Source organism: Uloborus diversus, chromosome 4 (genome assembly GCF_026930045.1).
Source record: "Uloborus diversus isolate 005 chromosome 4, Udiv.v.3.1, whole genome shotgun sequence".
Taxonomy (NCBI): domain Eukaryota; kingdom Metazoa; phylum Arthropoda; class Arachnida; order Araneae; family Uloboridae; genus Uloborus; species Uloborus diversus.
In genome coordinates this window covers 133,666,199-133,682,488 of record NC_072734.1, presented here as the reverse complement: position 1 = coordinate 133,682,488, position 16,290 = coordinate 133,666,199, and the positions used below count along the sequence as shown (strand labels likewise).

Here is a 16,290-nt window from a genome sequence, read left to right as displayed (position 1 = left end):
TGAAAACACGCTGTGATACGTGCTAACAAGTCAGGGGAGATCACATTCTTATCAAACTCGTAAAACTTGATTTTTTTTTCTGAGTTGTTCTCTTTTTTATGAGCTCTCTTTGTCGCATTTTCTTACCATTTTGATTGTTTCAATCTGCAATTTTGTACCATATGCAGTGCTCTTTTTTTTTTCTTTGTATATCCCTTGTATTATTCTTTGTTACCTATCACAATCTTAGGTATCATCACAGAAATATTAATGAAAATGTTCGTAGTTTATAGTTTAATTCATAGCTTCATAGGAACCTATCAATTTATGCATTGTAAAGATTATTTTTGACATGAATGTTATGACTCATTAGTTGCGCCGTGCCTATGCACATCATCAATCACCGTTCAAGAACGATTAGTTCTATGTGATGTATAAGTTTTAATCCAAGTTTGTAGTCGTCGTATAAGTATTGTAACATTATTATACCCTTTTATGTCCACTTAACAACCGCCTTATGAATATGCAGTGTTGCGAAAGAGAAAGAATCATTTGTCATTAAATCCCGTTTTCGGGGGGGGGGGGGACTTTTCTGTAGAGAAATTAAAGTGAGTAATTTCTTCGTTATGAGGCTCTTATCTCTTATGGTGATACCCTGTAGCCAGCCGGCTTGTCATCAAAGAATCTTTCTGATGTGACAGCTATCGCTTAGCCGTCAGAATCTTTTAAATGTTAATGAGGTCGTGTCGTCTCCCTAGGCAAAAGCTAAATTAGAATGCACAGATTAACACCGGGAAGTAGAATTTCTGAAATGCCATTTGCCTTCGGGTCTGTAGTGCTAACCAAAAGCAAGCTTAAGGCTAGATTTTATTTTAATGAATTACCTCGTGCCATTGCAACAGGTGCAATTATCGTCATTTGTTTGCTCTTGAAAGTTGCTGAGGAAAAAGGCACTTCACAAATAATATCCTGTTTTCCAGAACGATCCGCTGCTGCTTGCCTTTTATTTCAAATGTTCATTTTGTTGTTCGTTCTTTTGGGTTCATGTGGTAAATGTCATTTGCAAGTTAGGAACAAGGAACTGGGAACATGCAGATCTGAAGCAGTTCTATCTGAGCTATTTCAATTAAAAGGATTCGAGATTTTGATTGTTGACATTTTGCTTGAATAAAAAATTTCCAAATACACACTACAGTGGACTCCAGTTAATTGAATCAACCGCTTTAATGACTCAAATTGCCAAAAACAGAACAAAATCCAGCGTGATTGAATTACCCGCTTTATTGAATCAGCCGCTATGTGGATTGTGGAATCGAAACTGTTTAGAACAAAGGTGATTCATATAAGCGGCGGCCACTGTATAACAAAAAAAAAATCGATCTCACTAAGGAGTTGTCAGAATGAAACAGAATTTTACGCACGTGAGAACAGCATTACTGCAAGAAAGTGCTTACAAAATGATCATTTATTACAGGAAAAATTACAAAGAAATGAAAAATTCAGCACTCTGTTACACTAAAGCAGCTTAGCTTAAGTAGCGACACGCTCAACCGTCGACCATCTTGGGTCTTACCCCTAATATTTCCCTATCTCTACAGTAGAGAAATACTGAGTCTTGCTTCTTGAAAAGTATTGTTTTGTTTGTGAATATTTTCCTACTTTAAAATAAATGGAGAAGAAATTCGTAACCGTCATGTAATCCTCATATAAATAATAGCCGATGATAAAGTAACCCGCGTGTTTCAACAATGAAACTCTCGCCACGGCATGATAATTTGATAATATGATTTGGTAGTGTTTAACATGCAGGGAAAGGCTTTATTGTGACAAGGCTGAACTCGATCCGGCGACTTAACAGTTTTACTGGTAAGAATTTTTGGAAAACGAAGGAACCAAAACAATTCACAACTCCAATAAACTATAGGGGGCGTTGCAGCCACTGTCTAATGGCGGATGAAAAAGGTAAAACAAACAAATGCTGTAACTTATAACTTGCTTTGAAGATTGGTGAATGACAGTAATTTATCATAGTGTTTGTAGGAAGCTTTCTTTTCTGTTCTGAAATTACATTACACTATAAACTATCTGAAGCCTGTACTTTACCCCAAAGAAAACAGATGGAATGGAATGTTTTACCTTTTTCGGTAGTATTGTAAATCACAGCAAGGTAGCGTATTCGAGCTCTGGAGATGCGAATTGACGATATCTACTGGAATTTAGGGTTAATCCACTGGTGTTAGGGTTGAAATTTCAGCTATCAAAACTTCATCTAACAAGCAATTGCTTCGTTCAAATGTAGAAACAATTTTCACCCGTCATACCATGACGGGCGACTTTCTAGTAACTGATAGTTTTCTAGATTACGTGGTATGAGGCACATCTCATATCCATTTTTAAAAAAAGAAATGGTAATTAGGATACGGCTTTAAAGATGTCGTTATCATGACGGATTTGAAACCCGTACACTTATCATAAAAATTATATTTACAACGTAAACCATTATGGTATTTTTATTTCTTATTAATCTCAAATAATAGGAATTATAAATCTGTAAATTTTGTAATTAGATGATGTTTTGCTATTAAGTTCATCTTTCTATATAGATGTTTTGCCTCAAAAATACGTGATTTTGCACAAGAAAAAGGTTTTTTAACGTAAAATTTTTTGTTAAGCCTTGAATAAACGCAGACTATTTGTTACCATGACGACGAAAATTATTCTCTTTAAATAATATCAAAAACAACGGGCTAGACTTATTCTCGTCTTCATGATAATCTGTAAAATCAGACCAACGTCAACTACGGTCAAGTGAGGAGAACCAGCTATTCATGTGTGATTGCTCAAAAAAAAAAAAAAAAAAATCTAATGTGCATGATAGGTAGTAAGTTGACTATCAGAAACTCCAGCAATATCAGTAGAGGCGGGGAAGTACTTGGCGAATATTCATTCAACTAAGTGTTTCTCTATGCAGGTCGCAACGCCAAGGGTATCTACGCCATCTCCATCTGTGGTCGTCTGCCTGCCAGCATCGTCCGAGAGCTCAAGAGCAGGGGAATCACCTACAGATCCCGTGACACTAGCACCATGTGAGGCAAGGACGAGAAAATCATCCTGTTTGTTTGTTTGTGTGTATGCTGCGAAATGTGATTTTAAAATTATCTTGCTAGTAAAGTTTCTTCGAAAGCGTGTTACTTTCTTTCACAAGTTCATAAAAAGCTCGTAACATAGTATACTAATAGTCCGGTCAATGAACACATTATAGCGTGCATGGAATATGCGATAATTTTTGACTTCAGTATATTGTTAGGGATACTTGGTAAAAAAACATTCTAAAGGTCACCGCCCCTAGGGGGTGAGAAAATTTTGGGTTTTTCGAGAAAATGTTGGAAACGTGGAAAAAATGCTTTCAAAATAAAAATTCAAGTTAAATAAACTTCCTATGAAACTGTTTCTACACATATCAGTAAAATTTCTAATAATTTTCTGGGTATACGTTATGAATAATCGATGATTTTCGGGAAAATTCTCTTTTTGTCAAACATTTACTCCTAGTGTTTCCCCGGATCAGTAGTCTTGAAAATTGTCAGTGACAAAGTTGTAGAGGTTTAAATTTCCTTCAATTTGATATGCTATTTTGTTATATTTTATTCAACAACATGTACTTTCATGGCAAAAAATGAAACATTTGCGAATCACTAATTTCAAACTGACTCGAAAGGATCGCGCACTTCCTCTTTCCTCAATGAATTTGGATATTCCTGATGGACAATAAAGAAGTATTTGTGGATTACTACAACCCAAATTATGTTTGGAGGGGGGGAGTCGTGAAATTGTGACAAGGGAGAAGGAAAGAGTAAGAAGTTTGACATCAAGCATTTTTTAATGCGAATATATTTATAAAAATTAGTTTATAAAACGAACTTTGTGGTAAAGGAGGAGGAGGAAGGTAAAAACTTTTAAAAAAAGTGTGACATTATTGGTAGACAGCCCTTTACTAACGAATCGGACAAAGAGTTGCAAAATTACGTATATGCAGTAGGAATTGGTGGACTGAGGACGTCCAGACAGTCAGCATTACATACTGTTTAAGGAAATTCATAACGACATTAGTTTAATTCAATTTGAATTTGTTGTTTCTGAGGACACCTAGTCTAAAAAACTGTTAGGCAAAGCGAGACGACTGTATAAACCATATGATCATTAATGTCAGTTAGAAAATTGAAACGAAGGTCAAACAAGAATGTTTCTATCCAACTTTCATAATAACAGTTGACAAATATGCTCCGAGCTTTAGGTGATGTTGACGTTGATATTGCGAAGACGGCTATCATCAGATGCCCAAATTCTTCGGTAGCTTTCATTTGAGATGAAGTCCTCCTGGTTGTTCTCTTGATAGCCAAATCCCCAACTGATCACTACATTCAGCTATCAAAATGTACCAGAAATCTAAAAACATACAACATGTATCTAAGGTATATATCAACAGTTCTTCTTCCCCTGAATCCATTGAGGCTGCTGGGGTCATAGGTATCTCTTATGGTATGGTGCTGTAGCCACAGAAAAGTCCCTCAACGAGTTCCGTTGCTGATCATTTATCAAACATCAAGACTGATCTCTAACTCTGCCGTACCACCAGGTACACCCGTAGCTGGGAACTTAATAATGGTGAAGTACCGGATTGGGGGTTTTGGAAAGGAGGATGACCAACTCGTGCCGAAACTCTCGGAATCAGATTTACTCCTGACGGAATCTTGAAGATGATTTTGACCGATTGCTTTTCTACAAGTGACTCATCGTTAAGCTACTCTTTCGCAAGCTTGCATTGCAAGGGCAGTTGCAACAACGGAGTCAAAATAGTTATTCAGGACAAAGCGGACGACTATGACGACATCAATACATTACCAATTTCTTAGAACAAACTTAGCCGGTAACATGACCCTTCCGCTTCAAAATAAAACCAAGATGTTACCTTAAAGATAATATTTTCATTTTCTAATTACTGTCAGTCCATATTTGTATAAATACTTTTAAAATATGATTAGTAATAATATAATAAAAACTATAATTACAAAAAGGTGCTGCCTGTCAGCTACACTTACCTTATTTCAATTATTAAAATTTTCATTATGATATATCGTCAAATATTCATTTCAATAAGAATAACGGAATTGAGAACATGCTAGAACTTCATAATTTTTGATTGCTTGTCAGCTGGGTGTCGCGGTGATCGGGCATAGGGCTTCGTATTTCTTTGGTATCAGGTTTGAATCTGCAGTTCAAGTGTTCAGCCGGTGGATTTTCAAGACACTGAAAACCGTGAGGGTCCTTGTCACATGAGTGCTGCACAAGACCCCCTTGAGCGCCTGCCTGGCACAGACACTCTGAGACAAAAGAACGAGATTTTTTTTTCTCCAAAAGTATTGGTTTTAAGAACTCATACCTAAAAAACCACTGGCAAATGTGACATATATGTATGAAAATAATTTCACAATAAATTTAGTTAACTTTCACTTTTATTAGAACACAGTTTTCCTGCCGTTTTCGAGATATAATCGAAAACCACAAAATTTGGCTCCCTCTTCCTATCTTTAACTCCCCTCCCCGCTCCCTGTAGGTCGGGGACAGTCAGTATATTTACTTATTAATTACTTCTAACAAATTTCTTACTGAAGAAGTGCTGGCTTTCTGCACTTCCCCAATTCACTTTCGTTAAATGATGCCATGGGTATGGAGCTAATTCATACTGCAAATACGTAGTTCTGCCAATCTTCGTACGATTTTTGGTAAGGGGCTGTCCATAAATGATGTTACACTTTTTTTCAACATTTTGACCCCCTCCTCATTTGTCACAAAATACTTTTCATAAACTATTTTTTATAAACATATTCGTATTAAAAAATGCTTGATGTCACACTTCTTACTTTTTCCTTCCCCCTTGTCACAATTTCAAGACCTCCCCCCCCCCCTCCTTAAACATAAGTTTTTTTGTAATAATCCACAAATACTTCTTTATTGGCCATCAGGAATATTCAAATTCTTTGAGGAAAGAGGAAGTGCGCGATCCTTTCGAGTTTGAAATTAGTGATTGGCAAATGTTCCATTTTTTGCCATGAAAGTGCATGTTTGAAATTCTGTAACTTTGATTGGTTGAATAAAATATAACGAAATAGCATATCAAATCGATTGAAGGAAATTTAAAGGTCTACAACTTTGTCATTGACAGTTTTCAAGAATACTGATCCGGGGAAGCACTAGGAGCAATTGTTTGACAAAAAGAGAGAATTTTTCCGAAAGTCATCGATTTTTCATAACATATACCCCGAAAACTATTAGAAATTTGACTAATATGTGTAGAAACAGTTTCATAGGAAGTTTATTTAGCTTGAATTTTTATTTTAAACGCATTTTTTCCACCGTTTCTGACATTTTCTCGAAAAACCCAAAATTTTCTCCCCCCCCCTTCCTCCCACCTTTAGCTCACCCCCCAGGGGCGGAGACTTTTAGTATGTTTACTTACTAACTACCCCTAGCAATATTCTGAAGTCAAAAATGATCGCATATTCCATGCACGCTACACCGCCGTTTTTAGCACTCATTGACTGGACTATAACTGCAGATCGTGTAATAAATTTGTTATTGGAGAAATAGCCGGTCCTGCCTTTCAGAAGTAGGAATATTCTTTGTAAGAGCGTATACTCAATCTTATATCCACGAAAACGTTGGGGATGCAATGATATTTATATGTCCTAATACTCTGCAAGCAATAAGACTCCAACTAGCAATCGTGTAATTAAGGAACTCTTCCTGCTGTTCATTCTAGTTAGAATAATGATAGCCGCCCGTCATTTAGGTTATTAATTTCAGAGAAAGATTTTCAGAGACAAATCTTGGCAAATTTCATACAAATATGCTGATGTGAGCTAAGATCTATTCCAGCCAAACTTGAAGGCACATTCTTTAAGAAAATAATTTTAAACTTCACCAGTGGTAGATTTTTGCAGGTTTTGATAAATTTTCGGACAATTATGTTGCATTAAATGTCACAATCAATGGAGGTTTATTTGCATACAGCAGACAAAGTAAAGCACTGAATGTGTTTTGTTTAGTTTTAACTCAGATGATACCTCCTATCCCACCAATATTGGTGTTGGTACCGTCACAACCAAATTATCAAGTGGCTGCTCATTAGATGTAAAGAAATTAATAATGCGATACCGAAGAATTTCAGCCCTCTCTGCGTAGAACTATTATTATGTCTTATGTATTTCTATCCGGGTTCTTGTATTATAGAGTAAAATGATATTCGACAGGAGTTGAAATATAATGTTTTTTCACTTGTAAAAAATTCACTTGTACGTTTCAAAATTCGGAAAATCATTATTTTTCACTCGGCCGAAAAATTAAGGCGGTCATGTTCGCAAGTTGAGTCGAGTTAACTCGGACTCGCGTAAAGGACAATTCGGTAAAAAGGATGTACGGAATTTTACAGGTAAAAAAAGGTATTTGTTCTTGTTAGCTGCTTGTTAATTGGATTGTACCATTATTGCATAAAAAAACTACAATTATGGTGTAAAGCAAAAATTCTTATATATCTATACTAATATTATAAAGAGAGAGGGCGGATTTTTGTGTGTTTATAAGTTCGAGGTAATCTCTGGAACCACTGCACCTACAGTGGCTCCCAAAAGTGTTCCTTAGCCTACGACTTTCAATGAAATGGGCCCCTATCCATTGGTTAGAATTAATATTTCGGAATAGGTATTTAATTATAAGATCTATGATCAATTTTTACCAAAACTACATGAAAAATTTTGATAAAATAATGAAACTTAATTTTTTAAAAATCAAAAACCAAAAAGTGCCGGAAATTTTATGTCACAAAAGTCTTCGTACATTTTAAAAAATGTCTACAGAAAATTGAATAATCTAACTTTTTATTAATTTATTATTTGGTAGAATATCATTCAACATCCATGACAGCTTTTAAACGTATGCAAATAGATTTCAATGTTTTTTTTTTTTTATTTATTATTATTATTATTTCTGAGTAAGTGTTCAACCACACTACGAGTCTTACTGTTTTTAGATCTCTTTCCGTTTCAAAGCCGTATTTTCGTAATCTAACCTCCGGTATCTCTAAATATGTTACATTAAGTTAAAGTCTGGAGATTGAGGGGATATTTTCTGAAATTTTTGGGACAATTTTCGAGGCACTAGACGCAAACGTTGAAAACCGTGTGCTTCTTATCGTGATTTTGATTTAAAAAAAAAAAAAAACTAAGTTGTTTCCGATAACCATATTTTTGGCCAAGAGTTTAAAATTGTTTTTTAAAATATTTAAATGAATAGCATGATTTATTATTTTATCAAAAAATTCCAAACCACCAAGTCCTGATTCTGATATGCACCCTCACACAAGAACACCTTCACCGTCCTGATTAACTGATCCAACTAAGTTCTTAAGATTAAGTTCCTCATTTTTTCTTCTATTTAAAATTATGCAACAATTTAACCAAAAATGTTGAATTTATTTTCATCTGTAAGTAAGACGTTATTTCAAAATGTTTTGAGCTTATTTATCATTGATTTTGTGACGAAAAGCATAAGCTTTTCGCACGAACAAGAAAATTTCTGCTGGAAGAGGCCCCATCTAATCCAACTAATCAGAGAATTTGGCGAAGAATTTTAGGTGAATATTAAATGTAAAACTTTTCATTTAATTCTGCGGTAACTTTCCCGCTTTGTTAACTTCGCCGGTTGACCTTTTCTTACCATGTTTTCCATCCTATTCTTTTCTTTAAAGCATTTTATCAAGCTATGATTTTTTTTTTTTTTGGAACTATTTTTACATTTAAAAGATATTATTTGATGTCTTTTTTTGTTTATTTGGCGAAATGTTTTAAATTGCAGTAAAAACCGCTTCACTCGCCAGAGTTTTAAAGCAACTGTAAATCTAATTTAATGATTCGACAAAAAGTTTTAAATTCCAAAGAAACTTTAATAGTTTTTTCTTTCTTTTTTTGAAAAGGTGTGTACGCATTTTAAACAAAGAAAAATGATCGTTTCGCATCAAAGAGGGAGGAGCCGTCAATTTTTTTTTATTGAACGGACTTCCATTAAATTTTTAGCATGGGCATCGCTGTGCAGGTACTGCTAGTAATGTAATAAACTATCCAAAAAAAATTGAATATTTAAGTTATAAATAAGTTTAGATTCTGTGTTTAAAATATGTATATTGTGTTCACTTAGCCTATTTTTGTTTTGCAAGATCGTGGAAATGAAAAAAGAAAGTCAATTTTTGGTTTATTTTGGGACTTTTGGAGAATGTAAAAAATTACTCTATTGAACTAAAACTACTCGGAGATATCAATGTCACCTAGAGTTAACATTTACACTTTAAAAATTTTCAAAATTTAAATTTAATTAAAAAAAATAGAGGTCAAACTTTTGAACTTTTTTGGGGCGACTTAGAAACCTAAAGATATATTCCTAGGAAGCTAAAATTTTTAAGGGTAACCTATTGATGTTAAGGCAACTTTTGAGACCCCAGGCGTTTTGAAATTTGAAAATTCATTCTTTCACTCAATCTTAATCTACAGTGATCATCATCAAATGTCACATAACCCCTTCTTCCATTCGCCCCTTCTATTACTAGAGGGTCAATGGCACCACTAGCTAAACGTCATTAAAATCTTTCATTTTCATTGGTTAGATGTGCTTCTAGATCTGTCGAATGAAATGAGGATCGATAACAAGTATCTCGTCTCCGTGTTATCGCTGGAGAAGCCTTAAAATATCGTCTCGTAATCAAACCTACTTCATTTACAATTGTCCGTTCATCATTTTTCACAAAGAGCCATTTTATCAACTTCGACATTTGTGAAAACTTTTGAGCTACGTCACGTTGTATTTATAAAGAATAGTTTTCATTTACAATACATTAAGTTTCGTTTAATTTAGTTCTATCTAATTGGGAGTGTTACGAAATTAGCTGTCATTTAAAATGAGTTATCGTTTCTATCGTGTTCAGTTATGCATAAAGAGAAGACCCATTGCTCAATATTAGTGCACTATTTGATTTGTTATCAACACTGGTGTGCAAAAGGACGAAGTTGAAAAGTCAGCATATCAGTGAAACGGAAAGGTAGTAATGCGAAGTGAAAGTCTGATCAGGACGTCAGCTACGTTAACATATGCGAATATATGCAGCTGGACATGGTCGGGGAATGTCTGAGCGATTGCACTGCGTGGATGACTTGAAGCGACGACGTCGAATTGCTGCTTCCAGGGCTGCGGGGTTGGAGTTGATCATTTTCCCCCCCAAGACCGCAACTCTGCTAGTGCTTGCGGAGTCAGACTGTTTTTGGGGTATAGCAGTCAGAGTCGAAAGCTCTAAAATTCTCTGGCTGCCTCGGTGTCAAACGTCGAAGAATCTAATCTTTTGACAACAGCTGGGCGATTTCAGACGAAGTCGAAACAGCGAAATTAGTTGAAATGTGACTGCGAAGTTCGGGATCGCACATATTATCGTTTGACGACTTTGGAGAATAGTTCTAACTGAAAAAACTGCTATCCGATGGGTCCCTAGTGGTCGTCCACACGCAACAACGGCAACAGACGGTCAAAATATTTCCCTACAGACAGCGTCTTACCCGAACCAAGAGGCAGCACAGTGGCGGTTTGTTTGCCCGAAGACTTGTAACGTGTACAACTTTAACACCTTGCTCATCGGAGAAGAAGTTTAATGTGGCGCTGGAAACAAATTGAATAGGGGGTCTAATCCTCTTTTCGGATGAGGTTGCATATTTTGTCTGAATATAGTGATTCTGGAAGCATGCACAATGCACATCTGGAGAGAGTAGGAAACACACATAACTCATTAACTCCTCCAACACCATCAAAAGGACCGTTTTAAAGGCGGAGTTCTCGCGTGAATAGTAACCATGGCACACCTTCACATCTTCGAAGGAGGTTCTATCAATGAGATCCGCTATTATAACGAAGTACCACCTCCTTGCATGCGTCTTTTCAGAGAAACCTCTAGTTCTTCAGTTCCTTTTCATGGACGTAAAATCCCAGCATATTCCACGGTTACTGTGGAAGAGTTGTTGGAGAACCGGTACGCGGAACAAATGCAAGACCCAACTAACAAAGATTGAGGTCCAAGGCACACAATAGTCAAATGCAGTGGCAAATTTACTAGTTAAAGGTTCGTTGGAATGTATTTTTGAAGGTCTCTTTTCCATCACAGAACTAAGTAAATCATTTACTATTTGCATTTATGAATTCCCTTCGGGGCCCCTCATACTTTCGACATGGTTAATTCACTACTGGCTGAATGAATAAAAGTTCCTCTTTAAGGAATTTTTTTTTTCCGATTAACAAGTCATTACTTTTTTCTTATTATTTTAAAAATACATGTATTCGTATAGTTGTAATTCTATGCATACTTTTTAAAGTAATTTGGGGCCCAGGCTTAGTTAGCGTGTGCGGTAATCAGACCCTGAACACTTGAATTAATCGGCAAAGGTCGGATCTAAATCACATCGAGCACATATGGAACTTTCTAGAGCAGGAGTTCTCAAACTGGGTGTCGCTGCAACCTGTAGTGCCGTAGGTAGAGGTGAGGAGTGCCGCGAAGTGTCAGTGGTAAGGTGAGTATCCGTATATTAGGCGTGTGCGCCAAATAATGCTCAGTTGACCAGTAAGGAAATCCTCCATTTTTCGTTAGAGTGAAACAAATATCCACTCTATCCTGTCATCGTCATCAAAAAGCTTGGCTGATAATAAAGCGTTATTAACAAGCCATTTTTTTACTACCGTGCAACAGAAGAGTGAATGATATCAAAACTAACTTGTCTTATTTTGCAGTAAATATTGTTCATGCATGGTTCTCTGTAGTTTAACTAAAATAACTAGTATGTTGTGGCCATCACGAAACTTTCTTTTATGTATTTTTTTTCCTGATCCCTCCCAATGCTTGACGAGGAAGCAATATTCCCAACAAAAACAAAACTACACATGCTAAAACTTGACGACCATCCCAATGTCTGAATTATTGCAAAAGCAAAGCAAAGAGCGAAAATTGAAAGTTATTTTAAAAGCCTTGCTTGAATTAATTGCAAATATTTTATTTGTTAACAAACATAAGATGGCAACAGTTAAAAATTTGAAATCATTGAGATAATAAGGGGCCGTGGTAGCCTGATCGGTAGGGCATTGGACTCGGGGCCGGAGGGTCTCGGGTTCGATCCCCGCTGGTCGAAGACCCACCGTCGTCATTAAAGGGGACTGGGCGACGTTAAATATGCTCGTGGTCTCAATGTCCTCCAAGTGAAACGATACCTCTGGGGGTGCTAGCACCAGGTAGCTATTAGCTCTTGGACTAGTTCTAAATTCTCATTAACTGTTCGATCCGGTGATGGTGCTGCCATCTATCGGTATATAAAATAATGGAGGCAAGGCTCTTAGTATGCAGTCCTCGACATAAATACAGTTGTAGTCAGTTGTGACTCTTGAATAGAATAGAATAGAATTGAGATAATATTTCCGATCATTTCCATACAATTAAAATCACGAGAAATACGCATACGACAATCTATTACGATTTATCTTTCTTATTGTTGCATTAATAAAGCTATTTTTATTCGCAAAAAAAAAAAAAAAAAAAAAAAAACACCTCTTGGAGCGATTGGCGTCAAAATTGAACCAACGCCTGTTTACATATGGATTCACATATATTCCAAATTTCAACCAGAACGTAGCATTACTTCTTGAGATAGGGCACTCACAATGGAAAAAAAGAACGGGCGATTGCGCTACCCCCTTTTTAGCTGTTGACACCAAAATAAAATCAGCTCTTATACCCACTAAGGGCCACTTGCCGATAAATTTTTCTTTTATTCCGTTCATTATTTCTTGAGATACAGCAGTCACAATTGACGTCAAAAAACGTTTTATAGCTCAACCCCCGTTTTAGTTATTGCCACCAAAATTGAACCAGCACCTGTTCCTCTTAATGGCAACATATGGACCAAATTTTGTTTGATTCCGCCAGTTACTTCCTGAGAAATAGCAAGCACGCGTAACTCAAGAAACGTCCCACTGCTCCACCCCCCTTGGAGGAATTCGCGCCAAAAACCAATGGGCACAAGTTCACATAGGGGCACATATGTGTACCAAATTTTGTTCGATTTCATGAGGTAGTTTTTGCTGTAGAGCGGCCACAAAAAACTGGTCACACACAGACGTGACACACACACATACAGACATTTTCCAAAAATATTCGAAATGGACTCGGCACACCTCAAAACGTTCGAATCCGTCGAAATTTGAAAATTTGCACGAATCCAATACTTTCTTCTATATATTAGATATAGAAGAAAGTAAAAATGAGTTGCAATATGTTTTTGAAACCTAAACTATGTAGTTAACAAATTCCAAAAGAAAAATGTCGTTGTGTGCCGTCTTTTTTTTCTTAAGGTTCGATAACCTAGAAAAGTAGATTGCAATACATTAGGACCATAGTTCGCCTTGTTAACACTCCGGTGTAGTTATCATATAACAGCAGAGTAATTGTGTAGGCAGCGGTTCCTAACTTTCTTGCCCTTGCGAACCCCTCCCAAACTCTGAAAGAGGTTGGCGAACTCTTTGGTTACTAGGTAATAAGTGATACGCAAAAAAAAAAACGTTCGCACACACACACACACACACATAGACAATGAAATTTGGGATTTTTTTTTTTTTTGTTTGTTTGACGCTGCTCCATAGTTTATAACAAGAACGAAAACATAATTACAAAATAAAGAATTACAAATATTGCTGCGAACTAAAATGAACGCAAAACAAATTCACCAAAAATATAAACTGATTATTCTGGGTTGAGCTTCAATCAACGTTGAAAAAAATTTTTAAATGTGATATTTGTGGAACAAAGAGGCTCAAAGTTTGGCTGAAAATTTTCTGATACAAGGGTACATTGATGGCACAAACTATCACTAAATCAAAAGTCAATTAAAAAACGATCTTTAAAATACCTTCAAGGGTCTCTCTTAGATTAACTAAATGAACTTTTTTCTTCCAGTAAAATGCGAAAGATCTCTAGGTTTAAATCTTCTAGAAAAGGACTACGAGCCTAGCTGTTCGATAGAGATATACTGCTTGCATTAATCGTTTAATTTGATTGCTAAAGAATTTTCTTGTAATTATGCTATAAAGGCGGAGCAAAATGCGTAGATTAAAAAATAATAGAAGTGGTGTCTATTTTTCAATGTACGCATTCTCTAATTTTTACACAAAAGGTAATTTTTAACAAAACAAATGTTTCTAAGCTCACTTAATACAAAAGAAGTTTTCTTCACAAATTTCATGGACTCCTTATTTACATGTGGCGCAAATTAAGTTGCATAGTTAAATGCCGTTGATTTTTTTTTTTTTTAGTGCGGAAACCTCACACTGCCAAACTTCACCCACGAAATTTTTTTAAACAAATTAATTTTTCATACTTCCTGTGGCATTTTTGGGTCGCTAGCCATTCTTTCTCTTTTTCATCAATGAAGCTCGAAGTAAATTGTTGTCTATGTAGTGTGAAAATTATAGCAACAAACAACAGCGTGATCTCACTTCTATGCATTTTTGACTCAGTACAAGAGAGGAGCGATTGGTATTCGTCGAACCCTCAAGGTAAAAAAACTAAACATCAAAATATTTGAGCCGCTCGCATATACTCCATGTAATATTTTCCTCAAGTTTAATCAATCATTCCGATCAAAAGATTCTGAGGAAACGAACGCTTTCAAATTCTTTCATCTGAGGACATTGTATTCATAAGTAGAGCTTTTTCAGCATGACTTCAGGGCTATCATTCTCAATGAAAGTGCTAAAACCGGCGCTATTTTGCAATGCGGACTAAATACTTCAAATGTAAAATGTGTCGGCAAGTATGCAAATATTTTCATGCTAAACGCATCGAATGGGTGAGGGACACATGAAATTTAAAAAAAGCAAAATTGGTTGAACATGAGACTTTATCAGACACAGGCGTGTTAAAACTCCGCCATTACAATATTTTTTTCGCGAACCCCCTGAAAACCTCTCGCGAACCACCGTTTGGGAACCGTTGGGTAGAGAATATGACTTTGTGCTGCATATGCTGCACATATGTGTAGAAACTGTGTTACGACTTATTGGTTGTTTTTACATAATGGTGCCTTGAGAAAATTCTAAATGTTTAAAGGGTGCCGCGAGTCGAAAAAGTTTGAGAATCCATGTTCTAGAGCAAAGATTTTCCTAAGTGGGTGCCGTAGGGAGTGGCGACAAGTGCCGTGTATGCACGGTATCACTATAACATATTACTGTAAAAGACTGAAATCTCGTAAATATCGACATTAAGGGTGGAATAGGGGTTTTCAAAAACTATTATTATTATCAAACGGAGGCGCGGCATATGCAAACAAACACACCTTGTACTGCAGAACTGCAAGTGTCGGCCCTGGCTACTCTGGAAAAATCACACAACTGTTTCATTCTTGTTCATCTTCATTCGCGAACGAAAAGTCCATGAGATCGGCTGTGGATGGAGAAGTAGCTTTTCTGTTTTCATAGAAAATCTCTCAAAAGTGTGGCTTAGCTTTAAAGAAGCACAAACTGAAACATATTGCTCACTTTAGACCATTTCTTTTTTCCTTTTTTTTTTGCTTTCCATACGGGTTAAATTAACATTGTTATACGGAAAGACTGGGACCTGATGAAAAAAATGTAGATTCGGGGGACGTGGGATTTCTCTTTGAAACCCCACGTCCCCCCCCCCCCCCCCACGTCAAAATGTGACAAGTTATAAAAACCAAGGGAACATATATTAATTATATATAATTTTTAAAAAAACTGTCAAATTTAAGAGAATACAGAATTAGCTAAATCAGGCAATTTCGTTGAAATGCGGAAACATTCTTCAAAATGTAATTATGAAAGAGATAAATATTTTTGTGGAATTTCGCCTTTATTGTTGCAGCTACAATCGGAGCAAAGCATAGTTTCCATTTATGTATTAGTTTTTATTCGCAATTACTATTTTTAAGAATCATCTCATCATGACGAACATAAAGTAGTAGTCGTTTAACAGTGCCCGTGAGCAATATGACTGGAAGACACAAAAGCGGGTTCTGAATTTCAAACCCTTTCGCTGTCACCGATGAGGATAAATAAGTCATGGTTAATAAATTTCATGTCCACGTGTCGCGTTGGTTGAACACGTGCTGTTTATTTACCCGTGGATGATATAAAAAACTGATCAATATCCGAAATGTGTTTACG

At 36.1% G+C, this 16,290-nt stretch overlaps 1 protein-coding gene across 1 annotated transcript in view; it reads left to right on the top strand.

Moving 5' to 3' along the window:
• Positions 1-3,162, top strand: part of LOC129220218 (transcription elongation factor SPT4-like) — an 81,060-nt gene extending 77,898 nt beyond the window's left edge. Inside the window, exon 4 of the mRNA XM_054854584.1 lies at positions 2,951-3,162. Within this exon, the coding sequence (XP_054710559.1) occupies positions 2,951-3,069 (119 nt within the window). The 3' untranslated portion in view covers positions 3,070-3,162. The remainder of the gene's footprint in view (positions 1-2,950) is intronic.
• The last annotated feature ends 13,128 nt before the right edge of the window (positions 3,163-16,290 follow it).